This window comes from Mirounga leonina, unplaced genomic scaffold (assembly GCF_011800145.1).
Source record: "Mirounga leonina isolate KUSES-001 unplaced genomic scaffold, KU_Mleo_1.0 Mir_91, whole genome shotgun sequence".
NCBI classification, from domain to species: Eukaryota; Metazoa; Chordata; class Mammalia; order Carnivora; family Phocidae; genus Mirounga; species Mirounga leonina.
This window is the reverse complement of record NW_023270839.1, coordinates 48,136,593-48,162,763: the sequence shown is the minus strand read 5'-3', so window position 1 is coordinate 48,162,763 and position 26,171 is coordinate 48,136,593. Positions and strand designations below refer to the sequence as shown.

At 42.0% G+C, this 26,171-nt stretch overlaps 1 protein-coding gene across 1 annotated transcript; it reads left to right on the top strand.

Annotated features, from left to right (window-relative positions):
- The first annotated feature begins 623 nt into the window (after positions 1 to 623).
- On the top strand, positions 624 to 15,975 carry LOC118003100 (cytochrome c oxidase subunit 5A, mitochondrial). The gene is made up of 5 exons (XM_034993856.1): positions 624 to 847; positions 9,072 to 9,188; positions 10,640 to 10,761; positions 13,442 to 13,564; positions 15,809 to 15,975. The coding sequence occupies exons 1-4, from the start codon at positions 742 to 744 to the stop codon at positions 13,553 to 13,555; spliced, it is 459 nt and encodes a 152-aa protein (XP_034849747.1). The 5' UTR covers positions 624 to 741; the 3' UTR covers positions 13,556 to 13,564; positions 15,809 to 15,975.
- The last annotated feature ends 10,196 nt before the right edge of the window (positions 15,976 to 26,171 follow it).

Here is a 26,171-nt window from a genome sequence, read left to right as displayed (position 1 = left end):
TTTATTTGAGAGAGAGAATGAGAGCACATGAGAGGGGGGAGGGTCAGAGGGAGAAGCAGACTCCCTGCCGAGCAGGGAGCCCGATGCGGGACTCGATCCCGGGACTCCAGGATCATGACCTGAGCCGAAGGCAGTCGCTTAACCAACTGAGCCACCCAGGCACCCACCCATTTTCTTATTTTAGGCTCCAACAGGGAAAGGAAGAGGTTAAACAAAGAAGGTATTTTTTATTATAACTTGTCGTTGCTATTTTTGTGAACACTCCCATTTAAATCTCTTTATTTCCTTAAGTAATCTCTAAGACCAAGGTGGGGCTCCAACCCCGAGATCAACAGTCGCCTGCTTTACCGACTGAGCCCGCCAGGAGCCCCTTATTCCTCCCATCTTGGGTTGATGGAATCGTTTCTCGAGCCGGACTTGAACCACTATACCGTCCCCCGCGGGGAAGTTCACCGACTTTACATCCCGGCTCCACGGAGGCCGCAACCAGACACTGGGTGGGGCGGGACGGGGTGGGGCGGGCACAGCGTGGAAATGGTTTGTCCTTAGCGCGCCGCCGTAGCCCGCCAGCGTCCGCGTGGTGCCCACGCCCGCCAAGGCGCGAGCGCCGCAGTGGGCGGGACCTCACGCTCCGCCCGCCGTGCGTCGGTGCGTGAGTCCGGCCCCCGCGAGCTCCGGAGCGGCCCGTGAGTTCACACCCGGCTTCTCTTCAGCCTTGGACTGCGCGCCGCCATCGCCGTCATGCTCGGCGCCGCTCTCCGCCGTTGCGCTGTAGCCACAGCCGCAGCCGCCCGTGCCAGCCCTCGAGGCCGCCTGTGCTCAACCCCGGTCCCCGGCCCCGCCGCCGGTAAGGCCCCCGCCGCCACTGCTAGCGCCCGCGTGTCCTTGCGGTGACCTGGTCCCCCGCCGCCACTCGAGGGCAGGCTTGCCCCGCGGCCTAGCCCCTGCCCTGCGGGCGGGCGGACGAACCTGGTGACCGCTGGCCGCCCTCCCCGCCACCTCCACTTATGGGGGACTCGAAGACGCGGCCCCCGCGTCCTCCGCCAGCGCGACTTCCTGGTGCGGGCACCGCGGACCGATCAGGTGTGGACCTGGTGTGGGCCCCAGGGAAGGGGCGCAGCGCGCCTCCCGCGCCCACTGGACCCCCTTCGGTCCCCAGGCCGTGACCGTGCCCCGGCGCTGACCCCTGCAGCCACCTGACTGGGAGTGTCCGCCGCCGGCCTACAGCGCGTCGGCGAAGGTGACATTGAGCCGCCCGGCGCGTCGCGATCGGTGTAGGGGCAGGGGTGGCCCTTCCGGAGACCTGGACACCCATAGTGTGTTGTGCGGACACCAAATGCTTCCTTGTGGGACACAGTATACGTTTTTATCAGGCCTTTCTCAGCGTTTTGTATGTCACCTTCAAAGACCGATCGTTCTGTCGTTCCAGAGACTGCTGTGCCACGTTCCAGTCCTTCCATTTTTACGATAGATCTCCATGTAGGATTGTTTCCTGAGGTCTGGAAGAGAGCCTGAATATTGATAGGTCTTAGAATAAGAATATAACTCTTCCGAAAATTGGGTCCCACACACTTAGGAATACTGGGTTCTACAGACCTAAGGGAAGCTTTATTTTGTTTTTTGCTTCCGGTCAGAAACCTGACTGCTGGAGTATGAGTTGTGCTGCTGCTTCCTCTTTCTTACTGTGCCTTCCCCCTGTGTGTGGGGGGAGATTTTGTGTCCAGCACTGTACCTTTAGTTAGTGTAACTGCACTTTGATCTTGGTCCATGATGGTAGTATATGCTGCCATGTGAAATTTAGGCCCTAAGCATGCAGATTTAAACGTAGGAACGCAAACTCAAAACTAGTAAGGTTGTTCTCTTGAGTGTTGTAACTACACCCTTCAGAACCTGAGAAATGTGTTTCTCTTCATTCATTTATCGTAGAACAGTAAGGCTGGCATGCACTTCGTGAAGACGGTCTTATTTTATAAAGGAGGAAATTGAGGCCAGTCTTGGGAAACTGATTCCTTTACTAGTGGTGGAACTATTTTCAGTTTCTTAGCTTTAGTTATTTTTGGCCCATCCTGATGTTTGTCAAATTTTATGGTTTTTTTGTTTTTTTCCTTATCTAAAATGCTAAAGTACTACAATTTTTTCATATAGATACCTTTTGGGGAGTTTTCTTCTGACCTCTCCAAAAGCATTGCTACATTTTGTGGCAGGCTGGGGAAAAGGCAGAGAATTTTGGCACACTATAGATTAAGGGGATTCCTCTTAATGAGTTTGAACATGTTGGTTTATCTCCTAGGTGTTCTATTCCCACTCTTGGGTATAATTTATAAACAAAAATCTTTATTTCAGGTGTTTGTACCGTAGACGTAAATATTTGCTACAAGGAGGTCGTGTTGGTTACATTTATGTCAGCTACTTTCTAGTTGTGTGACCTTGGACATGTTAATTAACACTAAAACTCAGTTGCCTTATCTCTAAAATCAGGATCTTTGGTAGTTGTGAGGCTTAAATGAAATAATGTAACTCTTAGCATCTTGCCTGGCACAAATGTTTATATATGTATTTGCTTTATTATAGTGGATTTCATTTTTGCAAATTACAGGTTAGGATTTGTTATCCATATAAAACTGAACAGGTTTTATAAATTGAAAGTCAAAAAGAATAAAATTTTTTGGATGAGGCTATTCAAGGCCAAATGAGAGTATCCTTGAAAGAGAGCTTTGAGGGGCACCTGGGTGGCTCAGCTGGTTAAGCGTCTGCCTTCAGCTCAGGTCATGATCCCTGTGATCAAGTCCCGAATCGGCCTCCCTGCTCAGCGGGGAGCCTGCTTTTCCCTCTGCCTGCTGTTCCCCCTGCTTGTGCTCTCTTTCTTTCTGTCAAATAAATAAACAAAATCTTTAAAAAAGGACAGGGAGAACTCTGGAGGGGTTTAACCTGAGGGGCCTCAAGTTGGCTCTAGTTAAGTGACAACCCAAATTCCAGGAGCCTCCAACTTGAAACAATTGTTTTCCAATAACTGCTGATGTAAAATATTTTAAAATAGTGGTTAAATTCTTTAGTCAACCCTTAAACCTGGCGCCTACATCCTAACCCTGATAACCCAGGAAGAATGAGAGAAGTTTTCTCTTTCCCTTTCTTGCCATAGGGCTAAATTTAGGTAGCACTTTCTAATCACCTTCCAACCTTCTTTTCTGCACTACTCCTATACTTCTAGATTTCCAGACTTTGGGCCCCAAAGTCCATGGCTGCTCTTCAGGCTTGCACTTCAACCATCCTGCCTTTGAGCTTGTTCATGTGCCCTCTGCATTATTCATTTCTTTCCCTTTCTCCTAGAATTACCAACACCAAAATGTTCATTTGGGGGGCTTTATCCGAGCCGATTAGTTATTAAGTTGAAAGCTATCTAATTTAACTAAATTTAAACTAAAGGGATTAATTTTTCTAAGAATGTTAGGTTTTTGTTTGTTGTTGTTTTTAAAGATTTTATTTTTGGGGGATGCCTGGGTGGCTCAGTCATTAGCCGTCTGCCTTCGGCTCAGGTCATGATCCCAGGGTCCTGGGATCGAGCCCCGCATCAGGCTCCCTGTTCCGTGGGAAGCCTGCTTCTCCCTCTCTCACTCCCCCTGCTTGTGTTCCCTCTTGCTGTGTCTCTCTTCTGTCAGATAAATAAATAAAATCTTAAAAAAAAAAAAAGATTTTGTTTGTTTATTTGTGAGAGAGAGCATGAGCAGGGGGGAGGGGCAGAGGGAGAGGGAGAAGCAGGCTTTCTGCTGAGCAGGGAGCCTGATGGGGGGCTCGATCTCAGGACCCTGCAATCATGACCTGAGCCGAAGGCAGACACTTAACTGACTGAACTAGCCAGGCACCCCCTTTTTTTTTTTTTTTTTTAACAGCGTGCTTAACTGAATACCAAAAAGTAGCATTAGAAAGAGCTTTTAGATTGAGTTTATAGAAATGTCCCTTTTCACACACTTCTCTTTCCTTACTCTGGAACCTTCAGGTTGTATGAAAGCACTGAGCTGTTGTTTTCAAAATACTTTGCCTTGCAAACTCAGACCTAAGTGAAAATGCTAAGTTGGGTTGGTAGGGGAGAAAGAGAATGCCTATATAGTTCACCTAAAAATCAAAGTGTTAAATATATGATGGGCATGTGCACAGCTAGGAGAATAGATCCTACTCCTACCCCTTACTGAAGTTAGTAATACAATTTTTTTATTTTTATGATTTTGTTTATTTGACAGAGAGAGACACAGTGAGAGAGGGAACACAAGCAGGGGAAGTGGGAGAGGGAGAAGCAGGCTTCCCGCGGAGCAGGAAGCCCGATGTGGGGCTCGATCCCAGGACCCTGGGATCATGACCTGAGCTGAAGGCAGATGCTTAACAACTGAGCCACCCCGGCGCCACCGTTAGTAATACAATTAAACCATGTGGGAGAGTCTGATTTTGCCATGCTGGAAGGGGGATGTATGTTCCCAGTGCATGCTTGGTATTACAAATAGTTGTTTCATAAAAGTTTTTATGGTAACAGAACCAGTTTGTAATTTGGGACTTCCAGAAGGAAAGTGAACAAATTATTGAAGGTGACCCATCATTCTCCTTGCCTAGGATTTGTAGTTGCTGGTCATCTTTATCTTTGGTTAGAAAACAAAACAAAGCTGCTAGTCATCTAGTGAAATCATGCCCAGCAGTGAGCTAAAGGAAATGGGTATTAAACACTTTTCTGGGTGGTAGAAAAGGTACATGTAATAATTACCCCTGGGGAAGGAATACATATTATTTCATTTTTCTTGGGTAAACACTTAGAAGTGGATTTATTGGGCAGTATGGTAGGTGTGTGTTTAACTTGATAAGAAAGCAGTAAAGGGATGCCTGGGTGGCTCAGCAGATTGATCCCAGGGTCCTGGGATCGAGCCCCGCAGGAGCCTGCTTCTCCTTCTGCCTGCCGCTCCCCCTGCTTATGTTCTGTCTCTCTCTCTGACAAATAAATAAAATCTTTAGGAGAAAAGAAAAGAAAGCACTAAACAGTCTTCAAAAGTGATTATAACGGGGCGCCTGGGTGGCTCAGTCGGTTAAGCGGCTGCCTTTGGCTCGGGTCATGATCCCTGGGTCCTGGGATCGAGCCCTGCATTGGGCTCCCTGCTCGGTGGGGAGCCTGCTTCTCCCTCTCCCACTGCCTGCCTCTCTGCCTGCTTGTTCTCTATCTCTCTGTCAAATAAATAAATAAAATCTTTTTTTAAAAAGTGATAACATTTTATACTGTGCTTTAAGTATTCTAAAAAAATTATTTACTTATCTCTACACTCAATGTGGGGCTCGAACTCATTTCCCTGAGATCAGAGAGTCACATGCTCTTCCTACTGAGCCAACCACCTACCCCTAAGCTAAGGATAATTTTAGTTTTTGAAAAAGGTAGCTTATAAATTTTTGGTAACAGTGGGTTGGAAGGTTGTTGTGACCTGTACTTTCTGATATATTAAATGTGAATATTAGTCTTGTAAGCATTATTAAATATCCACATACTTTTGATTAAATGTTTGTACTTACAAAAGACATTGAAGTCTAGAGATACATTATTTTTTCTTATCATAGAAATTAAAGCATGGCCAATTCCAGCCCATTCATGCACATGTTCTTCATTCTGGGCTTGAATAATGGAGATAATTTATGTCTCTGGGAAGACTGGAACTTGTGTTGTGGTCCTCTGTGACTTAATGGCAGGTATTTGGCTCCAGGCTCAAATGGTAATTTAAATGAGAATCTTTCCACTTGATGTAGCAGTAACAGTCCATTTCCAGAATTGCTAGTCTTTCACCTTTTCATCTTTTTCTGTTTTCTTTCTTTTTTCTCTGCTCTTTCTCCTGTCAGTTATTGCATTAAGGATGTATAGGGTAGGGTCCCAGGCTGCCACAGTCTGTAAAGCATGCGACTCCTTCTTCTCCTCCTCCCTCTCCCCCTCCCCTCCCCCTCCTTTTCTCCCTTCCCTTTCCTCCCCACCCTCCCCTCCCTCCCAGGATCCTGGGATCAAGTCCTGCATTGGGCTCCTTGCTCAGCGGGGAGTCTGCTTCTCCCTCTCCCTCTGCCTGCCCCTCCCCCCTGCTTGTGTGCACGCTCTTTCTCTCTGTCTGACAAATAAATAAAATCTTAAAAAAAAGAAGATTTATTTCTTTATTTGAGAGAGCACGAGTGGGGAAGGGGCAGAGGGAGAGAATCGGAGAGAATCTCAAGCCGACTCCCTGCTGAGCTTGGAGCCAGACATGGATCACAGGACTCAGGGGATTCAGGGCTCCATCTCAGGACCCTGAGATCATGACCTGAGCTGAAATCATGAGTCAGATGTTCAACCAAGTGAGCCACCCAGCCGCCCCATATAGGGAGCAGAATTCTAAATGTGTCCTGTTTTTGTTTTGTTTTTTTTAATCCCTATTTGCCCCTATTGGCTACTGTAGATAATGCTGCGATGAACATAGAGGTGCGTGTATCTTTTTGAATTAGTGTTTTTTTTAAAGATTTTATTTATTTATTTATTTGAGAGAGAGAGAGCACATGAGAGGGGGGAGGGTCAGAGGGAGAAGCAGACTCCCTGCTGAGCAGGGAGCCTGATGCGGGACTCGATCCTGGGACTCGAGGATCATGACCTGAGCTGAAGGCCGTCGCTTAATCAACTGAGCCACCCAGGCGCCCTGTTTTCTCTGGGTAAATACCCAGAAGTGAAATTGTTGGATCATATGGAAGTTCTATTTTTAATATTTTGAGGAGCCTCCATACTGTTTGCATAGTGGGTGCACCAGTTTGCATTCCCACCAACAGTGCACAAGGGTTCCCTTTTCACCACATCCTCACCAACACTTGTTATTTCTTGCCTTTTTGATAATAGCCATTCTGACAGGTATAAGGTAATATCTCATAGTGATTTTGATTTGCATTTCCTTCATGGTTAGTGATGTTGAGCATCTTTTCATGTGTCTGTTGGCCATTTGTATATCTTCTTTGGAGAAATGTCTATTCAGGTCCTCTGCCCATTTTTAATTGGATTGCTTTTTTTTAAAGATTTTATTTATTTATTTGAGAGAGAATGAGATAGAGAGAGGGCATGAGAGGGGGAGGGTCAGAGGGAGAAGCAGACTCCCTGCTGAGCAGGGAGCCCGATGCGGGACTCGATCCCAGGACCCTGGGATCATGACCTGAGCCGAAGGCAGTAGCTTAACCAACTGAGCCACCCAGGCGCCCTGGATTGCTCTTTTGATACTGAGTTGTGTGAGTTCTTTATATATTTTGGATATTAAACCCTTACCAGTTTTATCATTTGCAGATATTTTCCCCCCATTCAGTAAGTTGTCTTTTCCTTTTTCTTTTTTTAAGATTTTATTTATTCATTTGACAGAGACACAGCAAGAGAGGAAACACAAGCAGGGGGAGTGAGAGGGGGAGAAGCAGGCTTCCCGCTGAGCAGGGAGCCCAGCGAGGGGCTCTATCCCATGACCCGAGCCGATCCCATGACCAGAGCCGAAGGCAGACGCTTAATGGCTGAGCCAGCCAGGCACCCCGCCTTTTCCTTTTGTTGATGGTTTCCTTCACTGTGCAAAAGCTTTTTAGTTTTATACAATCCCATTTGTTAATCTTTGCTTTTGTTGCCCTTCTCTGAGGAGACAGATCCAAAAAAATATTGCTCAGATTGATGTCCAAGAACTTATTGCCTATGTTTTTTTCTAGGAATTTTATGGTTTCCAGTCTTACATTTGGGTTTTTATTCCATTTGAGTTTATTTTTGTGTGTGGTGTAAGAAAGTGGTCCCATTTCATTCTTTTGCATGTAGTTGTCCAGTTTTCCCAACACCATTTATTAGACTGTCCTTTCCCCAGTGTGTCCTGTGTTGTTGTTTATATATAATGTTATATTTAAAACTATCACTTCTTAGGTATCTTACAGAGCAGTTTTTTTCATCGGGTGTAAGTGAGAGGGTATGTTTCCTCTTAGGGGATTTATCAGAATTTGCAGGGAGGGGACTATAGTTTGATAAAACAATTTTTTAAATTACTGTTGCTTTGTCAAGTTGTGTAATTTATTTTGGAATATAATTTAATGGCAAGCATAAGATTTCTTTTTAATTTATCAAAAATACATCTTATAAATTTGCTTAAGAACTGGAATGGGCATTTTTTTAAAAAACTAGGAATTAATACTGTGCTTATCATAAAAATTCAGACATTATGGAAGTATATAAAGAAATAGTTTTTCCTTCCAAAGATGACCACTTTTAACAATTTGAAGCTACATTACACATTAGGGGGAAAAAGTGAACATACATACATAATAGGATGCCTGGGTGGCTCAGTCGATTAAGCATCTCTTTAGCTCAGGTCATGATCACAGGGTCCTGGGATCGACTCCCGCATCAGGCTCCTTTTTTTTTTTAAGATTTTATTCATTCATTTATTTATTTATTAATTAAATATTTTATTTATTTATTTGACAGAGATAGCGAGAACAGGAACACAAGCAGGGGGAGTGGGAGAGGGAGAAGCAGGCTTCCTGCTGAGCAGGGAGCCCGACATGGGGCTCCATCCCAAGACCCTGGGATCACGACCTGAGCCAAAGGCAGATGCTTAACCGAGTGAGCCACCCAGGCCCCCCTAAGTGCCGCATTGGGCTCCTTGCTCAGCAAGGAGCCTGCTTCTCCCTCTGCCTGCCACTCCCCCTGCTTGTGCTCTCTCTCTCTGACAAATAAATAAATAAAATCTTTAAAAAAAAAAACACGTAGTACTTTTTGTTCTACTTGCTTTTCTTTGCTTTGTTTTTAAGATTTTTTTCATATCAATACATAAGATTTGTTTTACTTGACCTGCTGAGTAATTTTCCTACCATGATATATATAGTTGATTCAGAATTTAATGCATTGAATATATTTAACACCCCTGAGCTGTACACTTAAAAGTGGTTAAGATGGTAAATTTGATGTTGTACATACATATTTTAACACAATTTAAAAAGAGCAAACAAATAACCTTAATGTATTGATAGGATATGTCAAGTATTATTTCTTCCTGTACATTGAAGACATTGTTCTTTCTTCATTGTAGCTGTCCAGTCACTTCGCTGCTACTCCCATGGGTCACATGAGACAGATGAGGAGTTTGATGCTCGCTGGGTGACATACTTCAACAAGCCAGATATTGATGCCTGGGAATTGCGTAAAGGTAATTGGAACATAGGCATATTTGTCTACTTTGGCATAGAATTGGCAACTACTTTGTAGTCTTTCACTATTGTGTTGAAAGCAGCTATTTTGAAAATATGCCTCATGTAAACTAGGTATTGTCATGCAACTTGCAGTTGGGAAAGTTTATAGCCTTCATAGTGTTTCTTATAAAGCAGGCACAATTGACTTTTTGGGCCAGATAATTCTTTGTTGCAGGGCTGTCCTTTGCATTGTAGGATGTTTAGCTGCATCCTTGGCTTCAACCTACTAGGTGCGAACCACCATCTCACTCCACCCCCACCCCCAGTGTGACAACCAAAAATGTCTGCTGGGGGACAAAATCACCCTATTGAAAACCACTGCTATAATGATAGATCAATATGAGCAAGAGTTAACAGTTTTGTACCTTTTAGATAAGTTAAGCAAGTAGTCATTTGGTTCTCCCCCCAACTCTTGGTATTAGTTTGGGTTTTTTGTTATTTTTATTCGAATTATGATTTGTCTTGCCCTGAATTAGTGTTCAGTCTAAGTAACCTAGAAGTTGTTTTTCCTAATTTGCAGATGTGCACTGAACATGAGTAGGTAACATTAATGATAACCAGTCTATTAGTCAAGTAGATAACTAATTTTAAGTGTACGTAATTTGTCTCAGACCAGGAGTTCAGTCTCTGACTATATTCTAGCATAGTAGTCACTGTGTCTTTTGTTTATATTAAAATAACTAAAAGCAGTACACCTAAGTGCTTCAGACTCATCTGCAGTAATATAATAATGACTCTTATTTTGCCTCAACCAGGAAAATTCTTACTGAGTAATCTTGAGTAGCAGTAATGAAAAGAACAGTAATTCTGCATTCCCATTAAGAGAATCTTAAATTTTATGATGTGTCATTTTGTGCAGAGCTGAAAGTAATCATGCCCAGTCATTTTCTGGTTGAATGTGCACTAATGCTTCTCTATATCTCCGTAATGTCCTCATTTGGACTTCATTAACTCTCCTTAAGCATTTCTTGGGTTGTTTTTAGATTATTTTCCAATCAAATCTATTTTAAAGCAACCAAAGTATATACATTGTGCTAAGAGTTAAGGATATGAGTTGAAAATGACCCTCTTGTTAGAAAAGAAGCCAGCTAATACGAAAATAGTATTAGCATTTAAGAAAACTCTTGTGGTTTTTTTCTTTTTGTTTTTTGGGGTTTTTTGTTTTGTTTATCTTCAATCTGCATGCTACTGCATAGTTCTTTCCACTAGTTCACTGTGGAAGATCCACTATGATCTTACTATCTAGAATTTGTTAAAAGTAGATTCTCTTATTTAATTTTATAGACAAGAGAATAGAGGTTCAGACAGACAAGATCAAATGTCTATGATTCAGTAAAAATGTAGATAATTAAATTGTAGTTTATATGAGGATATTCCAGGTTGATATGGCTCCTCTTTATTTTGACAGGGATGAACACGCTCGTTGGCTATGATCTGGTTCCAGAACCCAAAATCATTGATGCTGCTTTACGGGCATGCAGACGGTTAAATGATTTTGCTAGTGCAGTTCGCATCCTAGAGGTTGTTAAGGTCAGTGAAATATCACTGCTAAAGTTGTTCCGGATGTGGGTGGGCTCTTGTTAGGTATCAGCATATCCTGTGTTTTTGAATTTGTTAAAATACCTAAAATTAGTTCTTATAGCTATAGGAAATGTGCATTGCAATTGCAATCTTTCTGGAGAGCAGTTTGGCAGAATTTATGCAAGGTTTTAAAAAATCATGCTTGAGGGGTGCCTCAAGGCCCTCAACCTGTGGCTCAGCCGGTTAAGCATCTGCCTTCAGATCTAGCCCTGAGTTGGGCTCCCTGCTCAGCAAGGAGTCTGCTTCTCCCTCTCCCTCTGCCACTCCCCCTGCTCGTGCTTGCTCTATCCCTCTCTCTCTGTCAAATAAATAAATAAAATCTTTTAAAAATTTTTTGCTTGAGAGGCACCTGGGTGATTCAGTCGTTAAGCGTCTGCCTTCGGCTCGGGTCATGATCCCAGCGTCCTGGGATCGAGCCCCGCATCGGGCTCCCTGTTCAGCAGGAAGCCTGCTTCTCCCTCTCCCAATCCCTCTGCTTGTGTTCCCTCTCTTGCTGTGTCTCTCTCTGTCAAAGAATAAATCTTAAAAAAAAATTTTTTTTTTTGCTTGATACCCCTTTGTTCAGCAATTCCATTTGAGAATTTATCTTGAAATAATTAAGGATGTACGAAGGTTTTGTGCTCTTTGTGGTATGAAGTTAAATTTGTTAGTGATTTAAGAAAGATGGGACTTCCCAGAAGAGGTTATCTATTAATGTTGTGGAAATGTATTCAACATTAAACAATTCATAGTGTGTTATTATTATTATTATTTTAAATTTTAAGTAGGCTCCACACTCAATGTGGAGCTCAAACTCAGGACCCTGTGATCAAGAATCACACACTCCGGGGCGCCTGGGTGGCTCCGTTAAGCATCTGCCTTCGGCTCAGGTCATGATCACAGGATTCTGGGATGAGCCCCACATCAAGCTCCCTGCTCTGCGGGAAGACTGCTTCTCCCTCTCCCACTCCCCCTGCTTGTGTTCCCTCTCTTGCTGTGTCTCTCTGTGTCAAATAAATAAATAAAATCTTTAAAAAAAAAATCACATAATCTACCGACTGAACTGGCAGGCGCCCCAACAATTCATACTATATTAACTGAAGAAAATTACAAAATGATTTTTATGGTGTGACCCCATTTTATTAAAAAAAAAAATACATAGATGAGGGATGCCTGGGTGGCTCAGTCAGTTAACCGGCTGCCTTCGGCTCAGGTCATGATCCCAGGGTCCTGGAATCGAGCCCCGCGTTGGGCTCCCTGCTCAGCGGGGAGCCTGCTTCTCCCTCCCCCTGCTGCTCCCCCTGCTTGTGCGCGCGCTGTCTCTCTGACAAATAAATAAGTAAAATCTTAAAAAAAGAAAAAAAAAGTCATGGTTTATTAAAACTAATCATTTAAAAAAATACATAGATGAAAATGTAGGAGGATATATATTTATCCTCCTCTTTTGATTATGGTTCCTGGTTTTTCTGTAATGAAAAATTAATACATTGCATTTTAAACAATTTTATAATTTAAAACAATACAATTAAGGGGTGCCTGGGTGGCTCACTTGGTTGAGCATCTGACTCTTGATTTCAGCTCAGGTCATAATCTCAGGGTCGTGGGATTGAGCCCCGCTTCAGGCTTCCTGCTCAGCGGGAAGCCTGCTTCTCCCTCTCCCACTCCCCCTGCTTGTGTTCTCTCTCTCTCGCTGTCTCTCTCTCTCTGCCAAATAAATAAAATCTTTATTTAAAAAAATGCAATTAAAGAGACCTAGAATTTGTTAAAGGCAGAAGAATAGCAGCTTGGCACTCTCTTAGTCCATTTGACTTTTTTAGATTTCACTTATTTATTTGAGAGAGAGAGAGAGGCACGAGTAGGGGTGGGAGAAGCAGAGGGAGAGGGAGAAGCAGACTCCTTGCTGAGCAGGGAGCCTGACACGGGGCTTGATCCCAGAGCCCTGGGATTGCGACCTGAGCCAAAGGTAGGCGCTTAACTGACTGAGCTACCCAGGGGCCCCCACTTTACTTTTTAATATTTGTCCCTGAGGAAGTTTGTGAAAAAATAGGTATAATTATATTATTATGGTATTTGTCAAAACTCTTTTGCCCTGGAAATAAGTATTCTTCAAGTATAGCTCTCCACAAAGGGACATGGTCTATAAGAAAGAAATTCAAGTCTGTAAGAGGGAAAGTGTGACATTACTTTATCTACAGTGGGTAAGATAATTAAGGGTTCTGTAGGCTATCAATCCATTCAGCACCAGTACTTAATTCAGTTACGATCTCAAATTGGAAGCAGATTTAAAAACTTTTCTTGTGTTAACTTAATTATTCCTGTTGCTGCTGGGCATGTTTAATTATCTTCACAAAATTCTGTCATCACCACCTTTTCTAGTAACTTGAGGTTTTAAAATGTTTTGGTTTGGTTTGGTTTTTTTTTTTTTTGGATTTAATCTAACGGTCTTAGTTATTCTCGAGGTGCCTAAAAACCTACTTTGAATAGTGCCTACATAAGTTGTTCTGTTTGTTGAACTAATATGTTAAAAGTAGGTGACATGTATTCTCTGCTACTAACCTCTGCATATGTAATTAAAAGCATTCTCAAGTTCATTTTTTAAATAGAGACAGCTTTTCAGAGAGCTAAATGTCAATATTTTCTTTGCCATCAGGACAAAGCAGGACCTCATAAGGAAATCTACCCTTATGTCATCCAAGAACTTAGACCAACTTTAAATGAACTGGGAATCTCCACTCCAGAGGAACTGGGCCTTGACAAAGTATAAACCCCATGGGTAAGCAACATACCACTGAATAAGGCAGGAAATGAATCCAGAGAGGGGAGTAAATGACATTTCGATTTCTCAGAGTAAGACCTTTTAATGGCCTCCTTAGAGGCCATGAACATAAAGATTTAGAGAGTACTAATGATGGTAAGTTTAAGGAACTAGAATTGTCATTTCTAGTTATAACTGTTCTTTTACTGGTGTAAAGGCAAGAGAAAGCCTCCTTATTTAAAAATCTATATTAAATATTTCAAACATAAAATTCCATCCCTTTTACCTCACCCAAACTAAAGGTAGTCCACTGCATACAAGGTGTTCATCACATAAGCTTTTATACATCTGTTTATTTTAACAGGGTTTTATTAATTTGATGCATTCATTTTTGTGTGCCCACGTTAGAATTTAACAGTCAATAAATGTTCACTGATAATAAAAACTTATTTGATACCTGTTCTCTGTGGGAACGCAGGTAATAGAACCAGCCACAAGACTTTCTAGGTAGTGAGGAGTGTGCAGAGAATCCTTTGTATTTTTTTAGGTTTTATATATATTTTTATTTATTTATTTATTTGAGAGAGAGAGAATGAGAGAGAGAGCAGGAGAGGGAAGAGGGTCAGAGGGAGAAGCAGACTCCCTGCCGAGCAGGGAGCCCGATGTGGGACTCGATCCCGGGACTCCAGGATCATGACCTGAGCCGAAGGCAGATGCCTAACGACTGAGCCATCCAGGCGCCCCAAGAATCCTTTGTAAAACAGAAAATATGTAAGCAGTGACTTCTTTTTATTTTATTTAAAGACATATAGCGTATATAACTCTTTCTATGTCAGGCACTGTTTTAAGTGCTCTATAAATCATTTAACCCTCATAAACCATGCGTTGAGGTAGTTACTATTATTATAATTATTCCCATTTTAATATTTTCTTAATGAGGAAATTGAGGCACCTTGTCCAAGGTCATATAGCTAGTGCTGGAACCTACACTTAAAGCCAGGCAGTCCAGCCCAGAGTCCTTTGCTCTTACTATGCCACACATCCTGTGTAGGCATTTACTAAGGCTATATGCATTTCTCAGTGTTAAACAATGAGGCTTAGAGGATTTGCTGCATAAGAGTAAGAGGACATTCATTTTTAAAATAGTGGAACTAAACCATCTTATAAAGGTTTCAATAAAAGTGCACTCAATGGGGTAGCTGGGTGATGGACGTTGGGGAGGGTATGTGCTACGGTGAGCGCTGTGAATTGTGTAAGACTGATGAATCACAGACCTGTACCTCTGAAACAAATAATACATTATATGTTAAAAAAAAAAAAAAAAGATAGCAGGAGGGGAAGAAAGAAGGTGGGGGAGTTGGAGGGGGAGACGAACCATGAGAGACTGTGGACTCTGAGAAACAAACTGAGGGTTCTAGAGGGGAGGGGGGTGGGGGGCTGGGTTAGCCTGGTGATGGGTATTAATGAGGGCATGTATTGAATGGAGCACTGGGTGTTACACGCAAACAATGAATCATGGAACACTACATCAAAAACTAATGATGTAATGTATGGTGGTTAACATAATAAAATAAAATTAAAAAAAAAAAAGTGCACCCAAAATTATTGAAGGAGCTGATAGCAGATCCCTCACAAGATAAAGGTCCAGTGAGCCTGGTTAAAGATTGCTCTGGAGCAGAAGTCTTGATTTTATCTTTGTCCACCCCCATACCACCACCACCACCTCCCTGAAGTCATTTAGCTCATCTTTGTAATACATGAGGTTTTTTTTAATGTGTGTACTAATGATTTCTGTGAGAAAACTAGGCATTCAGAATAGAAGATTTCCTCCTTATATTTTTGAAGCTCTTGTGTGTGGTTCATATTTCATAATGGACTCTTACAAGGATATCTGTAAACACTTCAGCTTAATTTTTATTTTATCAAGTAGTATTCCAAGGAGTCCAGAAGATCTTTGTTACCTAGGATATATTCTAGCTGCGATGACATATTTCTTCAAAAAAAAAAATTTTTAAGGGCAACTCCCCAGCACTTTTATGATTGGAAAAGAGGACCACCCCAGTAAGTACTAGGCATATAAACAACAAAAAAGCCGCAGAGCTACACCCTTGTGAGTTAACTATAGGCAGGATTAAGTCAGAACAGAAAAGGCTACACAGAGGCAGTGATTTCTCTGGGCTGTTGCTATAAAGAAGGTTATTCTTAATAAGATTTCTACCTTTCCTTTATTTTCTGGCTAATTCTTCATGTTTTCTCTTACAGATGGGCTTCTCAAGGATTTATTCATAATGCTACTTGATTGTAAACAATCACCTGGAAATACTGATGATAACATATTACCTTATTTGAACAAGTTTTCCTTTATTGAGTACCAAACCATGTAATGGTAACTTGGACTTGAATAAAAGGGAAATGAGTTTGAACTGAAATTAGGTATTGTTCCATGTGTTTGCTTTGAAAAGCAGAAAATGAGCCCTCATAGAGCCATTGATTTCATGGTTTTGTTGCCACTATGTGCTGAGAAAACTGCCTTAATTCTCTGGAAACCATCTCACATGAAATAAATTTAAAAGTGGTTATTGAGATAGTCTTGAGGATGTACTATGTGGTACCAGCTTCTCTCTTAGTGACCTTTTCCTTCCCTACCTGTTTTTCTCTAGCAGCGCAGTATTAGCCTTGGACATCAAATACTGATGTATTTGATATATGAAAATCTATATGATAGATTTTCAGTGCTTCAAGAACTAAAGAAATGGGTTTACTTCTTGAGAGAATTAATAGAATACACAAATCCCATCTTAGTTTAGGAGTCCCATATTATTGGAGACCAGCTGTTGGAGAAAGAGGTTCCAGGTCTGAGTGACTTCTAGTATAGTCATTCAGACTGCAGCGTCAGGAAATAGGATTAATATTAGGTTGAGGTTTAGATGTCTTTTCTCTTAAAGCGAAGTAAGAAAATGTTAGTAAAATCCGTTTTGGTAAGGTATCAACACAACCTTTTATTAAAGACTGGTTCCCTACCAAAAAGTTTTCCTCCCCTCTTTTAAGAAGTAGAAATGTAAATAAACTAAAACAGCCACATACGTTTATTCAGTTATGTAGCTGATAGGTATGGTTCTTAGGTTTGACCCCTCTGTAGGCAGCTCTTTTCCCTCATTCCATGTAATACAATGTCCCATTCACACTGCTCTGTTTTCCTCCAGATTCTCTTCAGGTTGCTTCCCCCTAGGGATGACATCATCGTAGGTCTGCCTCCCAAATCCTAGAGATGGGGTGGGGGGATGTAAACAGAAGAATCACCTATATAAGGACATTATGGCAGAGATTTTTAAAGTTCTTGAACATACATATGGGTACTGTGAGAGAGGAAATGACATTTAAGTTGAAGCCTAAAGGACTGGGGGTGTTTGTTTATCCACAGCTTTATCTAAAAGGTAGTTTTATTTATTATATGACATGTTTGGCCTTTGCGCCACTGGGGAGGAGGGATTTTTTTTTTTTTTTTTGATAGTTCCCCTATGTGCATACATAATCACCTTTAAATCTGCTTTTTCAATTCCCCAGATATAAAGGATTTACTATTACTAGCTGAAAAAGGACCATGTCAGTATCATGGGCTCTTACCTTATAGGAGGAATGCAAAATGATGGAAATGGTTTCTGCTCTTACAATCATAGGAGGGGCCTGAGGAGGGAACATAGATTTACAACTATCTACAAGGGTAAGAAATGAGTACTATGATGGTTTTCACGCCATGTTTATTGAATACCTACTATATACCAAGCGTTGTGCCAGGTACTTGATAATAGAGCAGTAAATAGGAGAAACAGATTTGGAGCCTGAAGAAATTGGAGTTAGGATCACAATTTAGGAAGCTATCTGGTGTAGTTATAACTTTTTTTTTTTTAAAGATTTTATTTATTTATTCATGAGAGACAGAGAGAGAGAGAGAGAGAGGCAGAGGGAGAAGCAGGCTCCCAAGGAGCAGGGAGCCTGATGTGGGACTCGATCCCAGGACCCTGGGATCATGACCTGAGCCAAAGGCAGACGCTTAACCATCTGAGCCACCCAGGCGCCCTGGTGTAGTTATAACTTAATAAGGATTTTAAATCAGGGTGGTAGCTATAAAAATGGGAAGAGATGACTTTGAGAATCACATTATTTAGGTGTAGTTACTAAATCAGTGAGGGAATGAGAACTCTTAGGAGGGCCATTTTACAGATTTCAGTGATGGTACCATTTGTGGGACAATTGGAGTCAGCAAAAAGAGGAGCTTGGTTCAGAAGGTACTGCATTTGGGGCACCTGGCCTGCTCAGTTAGTGGAGCACATGACTCTTGATCCCAGGGTTGTGAGTTTGAGCCCCAAGTTAGGTATAGAGATTAATTAAAATCTTAAGAAAAAAAAAAAAACAAAACTACATTTGATTCTGGACCTGTCAAATTACAGGCATCAGTGGGTAGGATAGGCCTAGAGTTCTGAAAAGAGAGAGCCTAAGACTAAAGAATTTAAGGTTTGAAACAGCAAAAAGCGAGATTTCTAAGGAACCATTTGGAGGCAAATGTAAAGTAGGCTAATGGCTGAAATTGCAGAGGGCAAGAGAGGAGTAACTTTTATAGAAAATGTCAAACATTACAAAGATACAAGTAGTATTCCCAGGTCTACTTCAGCAATTATTAGTACATGGACACACTTTTCATCTATATCCTCATTTACCGCCACTCCAAATATTTTGAAGATCTATTTATTTATTAGAGAGAGAGAGTGGGTAGGGGGAGCAGAGGGAGAAAGAATCTTCAAGCAGGCTCCCTGCTGAGTGCAGAGCCCGATGGAGGGCTCAGTCTCAAAACCCTGAGATCATGACCTGAGCCAAAATCAAGAGTCAGCAGCTTAACCAACTGAGCCACCCAGGCGCCCCTCCAAATATTTTGAATCAAATCTCAGGTATCATGTCATTTCATCTGTAAATAAATATTTTGGAGTATCTCCAAAGTATATTTAGGCACAACTGCAATAAAGTCTTAAACTTTTTTTTTTTAAGGAATTTTTGGTGGTGGTCTTTTTTCCTTAAAATAAAAATATCTTGGGCGCCTGGGTGGTTCCAGTCGTTAAGCGTCTGCCTTCAGCTCAGGTCATGATCCCAGGGTCCTGGGATCGAGTCCCACATCGGGCTCCCTGCTTGGCGGGAAGCCTGCTTCTCCCTCTCCCACTCCCCCTGCTTGTGTTCCTGCTCTCGCTATCTCTCTCTCTGTCAAATAAATAAATAAAATCTTTAAAATATATATATATATATATGTATATATATCTTTACTCGGTTTTCTCTATTTTATTTGTGTGTGTATGTATGTATGTGTTTGTTTATTTATTTTTGAGAGAAGAGGGAGAGCACGAGAGACAATACACAAGTCCGGGGTGAGGGAGAGAGAATCTCAAGCAGGCCCAGCGCTGAGCCGACGTGGGGCTGGATCCCACAACCCTGAGATCGTGACCCAAGCCAAAATCAAGAGCGGATGTTTAACTGACTGAACCACCCAGGCGCTCCTGGGTTTTCTCATTTTAAAGATGATACACGTTCATGAAACAATAAAAGTACAAGAATAAAACACCTGAAATTCCCCACCCAGTTACAACTACTACTAGTATTCTGATGACCCATCTTTCCAGATGTTTCTCCTTTGTGCATGTGTAATACTTTGCATGCTGTTTTACAAACCTGTTTATCTCCCCTTTGCTAGGTCTATACTATTGTAGACAGTTCTCTGTATCAATTAATACACATCTGTCTCCTGCTTTTTAATGGGGCATAATATTCCATGGTTTGGGTGTTTGAGCTTGGGTGATGACTTTTATAATGAACTTGTGGCTGAATTAGAGGTGATGAAGAAGGGATTCTAGGAAATTGAGGCAGGAGGGAGGAGTCCTGATAATTGAGTCCTGGGACACCTGGGTGGCTCAGTTGGTTAAGTGTCTGCCTTAGGCTCATGTCGTGATCCCAGGGTCCTGGGATCGAGTCCCACAATGGGCTCCTTGCTCAGCGGGGAGCCTGTTTCTCCCTCTGCCTGCTGATCCCCCTGCATGTGCTTGCTCACTCTTGCTCTCTCTGACAGACAAAAATCTTTTTTTTTTTTTTTTTTAAAGATTATTTGAGAGAGAGAGAATACATGAGAGGGGGGAGGGTTAGAGGGAGAAGTAGGCTCCTCGCTGAGCAGGGAGCCCGATGCAGGACTCAATCCAGGGACTCCAGGATCATGACCTGAGCCGAAGGCAGTCGCTTAACCAACTGAGCCACCCAGGCACCCTGACAGACAAAAATCTTAAGGAAAAAAAAAAAAGTCACAAGAGGGTAATTGGAAAGATGGTGGTAAAGAAAGTGTTGGGGGCGCCTGGGTGGCTCAGTTGGTTGGGTGACTGCCTTCAGCTCAGGTCATGATCCTGGAGTGCCGGGATCGAGTCCCACATTGGGCTCCCTGCTCGGCAGGGAGTCTGCTTCTCCCTCTGACCCTCCCCCCTCTCGTGCTCTCTCTCTCTCATTCTCTCTCTCAAATAAATAAATAAAATCTTAAAAAAAAAGGAAAAGAAAAAAGAAAATGTTGGCATTTCTTTAACACACTGGAGATTTCGTATGGAGCTGGAAAGAATTGGTAGCTAGCTGGAAGTTACTGTTTTCTTTACATCTTTTTTTTTGGAAAATTTTATTTATTTATTTGACAGAGACAGCTAAAGCAGGAACACAAGCAGGGGTAGTGGGAGAGGGGGAAGCAGGCCTCCCGCTGAGCAGGGAGCCTGATGTGGGGCTCGATCCCAGGACCTTGGGATCATGACCTGAGCCGAAGGCAGACACTTAACAACTGAGCCACCCAGGCGCCCCTGTTTTCTTTACATCTTAAGTTCTGTTGAGATTTCTAAATTTTGTTTTTGCCTAAGTAAGTCATTTGTGCTACTAGAAACAGATGGGTGCTCGAAGTTTATTGTAAATGCTAACTTTTAGACCCCTTAAAGTTTGTTACAACAGTACCTTAGACTGCAGAAATGAGCACTGCCTTTTAAATTGCTCTCAATGGGGCGCCTGGATGGCTCAGTTGGTTAAGCATCTGCCTTTGGCTCAGGGCATGATCCCAGGGTCCTGGGATCCAGCCCCGCATTGGGCTCCCTGCTGAGCAGGGAGCCTCCTTCTCCCTCTCCCTCTGCTGCTCCCCCTGCTTGTGCCCTCTCTCTGTCAAATAAATAAATAAAATCTTTTTTTAAAAAAAATAAATTGCTCTCACTGTGTATCTCCTTTATCTCCAAGATAAGGGTGGCAAACTATATAGCTCTTGGGCCAAAGGCCATCACTTGTCTTTCTCCTGCCCACAAGCTAAGAGTTGTTTTGTACATTTTTAAATGGTTGGAAATCAGTAAAAAGATTTTGTGACAGGAAATTATATGAAATTCAAAATTCATTGCCTGTAAGCAAGGTTTTGTTGGAACACTGCCACATACTCATTTGCATATTATCTATGGCTGCTTTTTGAGTTTTTATTTTTTAAGTTTTTTTTAAGATTTATTTAGGGGCGCCTGGGTGGCTCAGTCGTTAAGTGTCTGCCTTCGGCTCAGGTCATGATCCCGGGGTCCTGGGATCGAGCCCCGTATCAGGCTCTCTGCTCAGTGGGGAGCCTGCTTTTCCCTCTCCCTCTGCCTGCTGCTCCCCCTGCTTGTGTTCTCTCTCTCTCTCTCTCCTCTGTCAAGTAAATAAATAAATAAATAAATAAATCTAAAAAAAAAAAGATTTTATTTATTTGACAGAGAGACAGCAAGAGAAAACACAAGCAGAGGGAGTGGGAGAGGGAGAAGCAGGCTTCCCGTGGAGCAGGGAGCCCGATGTGGGGCTCGATCCCAGGACCCTGGGATCATGACCTGAGCCAAAGGCTCAGCGACTGAGCCACCCAGGCGCCCCTAAATAAAATCTTTAAAAAAAAAAAAAAAGATTGATTGATTGATTGATTTTGTCAGAGAGAGAGCACACAAGCAGGGGGAGCGGCCGGCTTAATGACTGAGCCACCCAGGCGCCCCTAAATAAAATCTTAAAAAAAAAAAAAGATTTATTTATCTATCTATCTATCTATCTATCTATCTATCTATCTATCTATCTATCTATCTATCTATCAGAGAGAGAGAGAGAACACACAAGCAGGGGGAGCGGCCGCCAGAGAGAGAAGCAGACTCCCCACTGAGCAGAGATCATGACCTCAGCTAAAGGCAGACGCTTAACCAACTGAGCCACCGAGGCATCCCATTAAGTTTTTGTGTTTTTTTTTTAAGATTTACTTATTTGAGAGAGAGTGGAGTGCATGTGCAAGTGCAGCGGGGAGGAGCAGAGGGAGTCTTAAGGCAGATTCCATGCTGAGCATGGTGCTTGATCTCAGGATTCTGAAATCACAACCTGAGCTGAAACCAGAAGTCAGATGCCTAACCGACTGCACCACCCAGGCACCCCTGTTTTTTTGAGTTTTTAAAAAATTGTGGCTAAAAACACAATACATAAAATTTGCCATCTTAACCATTTTTAAGTGTGTAGTTCAGTGGCATTAAGTACATTTGCATTGTGCAGTCTCTATGGCTGCTTTTGCAGTACTGTGGCAGAGCTGAGTAGGTGGGATAGATATCCACAAGTCCACAAAGTCAAAATTTTCTATCTGACCATTTACAGGAAAAGTTTGTCAACCCCTATTCTAAAATAATGGAAATTATTTTCAAAGCAAGCAAACTTCTGAATCATAGGACTATTACTAAGAGGCAGAGGTGACTAAATCTAATAAATCTCTTATTCCTATCAAATGCCTGTTTTGTCATGTCAATTCCCCCACTGTCTATAAGTCAAATTTGATTGATTACTATGCTGGAGAAAATAGGTTATCTTTTAGCTTAATGGACCCTAGTTCTACCTAAAAGAAGTAGATGATAATTAATGTTCACAATTTAAAGAAAAATATGCTTCCAAACCTTGATGATGGAAGGGGCTTCTACCCTAACAGAATGGGGTCTCGAGCTTTTTCTTTCCTTATTCTCTTATTTTTAAAAATTAAAAACTAATTAATAGTTTGTTACATTTGTTTTATTCCTAGTATATATACACTTTTTTCCTCAACCATTTTTTTTTTAAGATTTTATTTATTTATTTGACAGAGACAACGTGAGAGGGAACACAAGCAGGGGGAGTGGGAGAGGGAAAAGCAGGCCCTCCACTGAGCAGGGAGCCCGATGCGGGGCTCGATCCCAGGACCCTGGGATCATGACCTGAGCCGAAGGCAGATGCTTAACAACTGAGACACCCAGGCGCCCCTTCCTCAACCATTTGAAAGTAAATTGCAGACATGGCATTTTACCCCTAAATACTTAAGCAGATATCTTAAAATAAGGACTTTCTCTTCCTACATTACCACAATACTGTTAATATATTTCAAGAAGTTTGCCATAAGATATATACAGTCAGTTTTTCTGAAGAGTCCAGGCCAGTGGTGTAGAATGCCTTACAGTCTGCACTCTTGTTTCCTCATGATTAAAATCCAGTTAAACATTTTTGGCAAGAATATTACACAGATGAGGGGTGCCTGGCTGGCTCAGTCAGTAATGTGTGACTCTCAGGGTTGTGAGTTTGAGCCCCACATTAGGTGTAGAGATTACTTTAAAAAATTAAAAATTAAGGGGCGCCTGGGTGGTGGTGTCTGACTTCAGCCCAGATCATGATCTTAGGGCCCTGGGATTCAGCCCTGCCTTGGGCTCCACACTCAGCGGGGAGTGTGCTTCTCCCTCTCCCTTTTCCCCTCCCTCTGCTCGTGCTGTCTCTCAAATAAAACCTTTTTTAAAAAATAAATAAAAATTATAAAGAATACTACACAGATGATGTGAAATTCCAGTTAGATCCCCTCAAGATGGATGTGATGTCAGTATGTCCTAGCATCTTTGTATATTTACCCATCAGCTGATGGGAGACAATAATGTAATAATAAAATGAAGAAATGGGGCTTTTTTCTCTGTGCGTACATCCCTGGTGTGTCTTCCTAATAAGGATACTATTCCTATTGGATTAGGGCCCCACCCTTATGACCTCATTTAATCACTTAAAGGCTTTATCTCTCAACTGTTACACTGGGGGGTTAGAGCTTAAACATATGAATGGGGGTTGGGGTTGGATAAAATTCAGTCTATAACATTAAACGCACACACCTGACTAGTACAAAAACAGGACAGGCTTTTGAAGCAGATAAGGATTCAACCCTCACCTCTACAACTTTGTGGTCTTCGGCAGATCGGTTAATCCCTGTCACCCTCACTTCACTTTCCTTACACATATGTGAAATGGGTATGATAGTGCCACATAAGGATGTTGTGAGGATTGGGAAATAAATCTTCCCTGGAAGGAAGTGACATGAATTAATGTGGGGGTGAAAGAAGCTGGTGACCTGGGACCTCACAAAAGACCCGCAGATTCATGTAGTTATCTGCTCTACCAATAATGGGAGAAGTCAAAGGTTAGAGTATGAAACCTGTGAGATGTGAAAAGAGTTTCAGAGGGAAGTAGCAGGATTGAATTGAATAAGACACAATGGAAAGATATACCATGCTCACGGATGGAAAAATTAACTCTCGATGAACATGATGCAGAAATCCTCAACAAAATATTAGCAAACTGAATTTAAGAATACATTAAAAGGATCATGTTCCATGATCAAGTGAGATTTATTCCAGGGATGCAAGGAGATTCGACGTCTGCAAATTACAATCAACCTGATACACCACAGTAACAAATTAAGGATAAAAATTATGTGATCATCTCAACAGATGCAGGAAAAGCATCTGGCAAAATTCAAGATCTATATATGATAAAACCTCAACAAAGTGTGTCTAGCGTGAACGTATCTCAACATAATAAAGGCCATAGATGACAAGCCTGCAGCTAACATCACACTCAAAAGTGAAAAACTGAAAGTAAGATCAGGAACAAGACAAGGATGTCCACTCTACTTTTATTCAACACAGTATTGGAAGTCCTAGCCAGACCAATAATAAAAGGCCTCCATATGGGAAAGTAGAAGTAAAACTGTCACTATTTTAAGATGATCTATTATATATAGATAATCCTAAAGACTCCCAACAAAATCTGCTAGAACTAATGAATGATTTTGGTAAAGTTGCAGGATACAAAATCAATATACAAAAATCTGTTGTTTCTATACACTAACAACTATCAGAAAGAAAACAATCCCGTTTACAATTGCTTCAAAAACAAAATACCTAGGAATAAAGGAGGTGAAAACTTTCTGAAAACTGTAAGACTTTAACGAAAGAAATTGAATAAGACACAAATGGAAAGATATACCATGCTCATGGATTGAAAGAATATTGTTAAAATGTACATACTACCCAAAGCAATCTATAGATTCAATGCAATCCCTCCCAAGATCCCAACAGCATTTTTCACAGAAATAGAACAAAGCATCTTAAAATAAGTATGAAACCACAAAAGACCCTGAATGGCTAAAGCAATCTTTTTTTTTTTTTTTTAAGATTTTATTTATTTATTTGACAGAGAGAGACACAGCAAGAGAGGGAATACAAGCAGAGGGAGTGGGAGAGGGAGAAGCAGCCTTTCCACAGAGCAGGGAGCCCAATGCGGGGCTCAATCCCAGGACCCTGGGATCATGACCTGAGCCAAAGGCAGACGCTTAACGACTGAGCCATCCAGGCGCCCCAGCTGAAGCAATCTTGAGAAAGAACAAAGTTGGTGGCAACCTGCTCCCTGATTTCAAACTATATTTCAAAGCTGTAGTAATCAAAACAGTATGGTATTGGCATAAAAACATTTTAGGTCAATAGAACACAATAGAGAGCCCAGAAATAAACCCACATATGTATGGTCAACTAATTTACAACAAAGGAGACAAGAATATACTGTGAGGAAAGGACAGTCTCTTCAATAAATGGTGTTGAGAAAAACCGGACAGCCACACTCAAAAGAATGAAACCAGACCACTATCTTACACCATACACAAAAATTAACTCAAAATGGATTAAAGCCTTGAATGTAAGACCTAAAACTATAAAACTCATAGAAGAAAACATTGGCAGTAAGCTCCTTGACACTGGTCTTGTTGATGATTTTTGGATCTGACACCAAAAGCAAAGGCAACAAAAGCAAAAATAAATGGAACTACATCAAACTAAAAAGCAGAACAGCGGGTGCCTGGGTGGCTCAGTCAGGCATCTGACTCTTGATTTCGGCTTGGGTCATGATCTCAGGATCGTGAGATTGAGCCCTGCGTTGGGCTCCACGCTCAGCAGGGAGTCTGCTTGACATTCTCTCCCTCTCCCTCTGCCCCTCCTCCTGCTCATGGGTGTGTGTGTGCTCTCTAAAATTAAAAAAAAAAAAAAACTTTTTAAAATAGCTGAACAGGGGCGCCTGGGTGGCTCAGTCGTTAAGCGTCTGCCTTCAGCTCAGGTCATGATCCCAGGGTCCTGGGATCAAGCCCCGCATCAGGCTCCCTGCTCCGCAGGAAGCCTGCTTCTCCCTCTCCCACTCTCCCTGTTTGTGTTCCTTCTCTCGCTGTGTCTCTGTCAAATAAACAAATAAAATCTTTAATAAAAAATAA

Excerpts from the sequence above, each read along its gene's own strand:
- LOC118003100 (XM_034993856.1), top strand. The coding sequence starts at position 742 with ATGCTCGGCGCCGCTCTCCGCCGTTGCGCTGTAGCCACAGCCGCAGCC. Across the intron at positions 9,189-10,639 it reads TGCCTGGGAATTGCGTAAAG|GGATGAACACGCTCGTTGGC; the intron begins GTAATTGGAACA and ends TTATTTTGACAG. Across the intron at positions 10,762-13,441 it reads GCATCCTAGAGGTTGTTAAG|GACAAAGCAGGACCTCATAA; the intron begins GTCAGTGAAATA and ends CTTTGCCATCAG.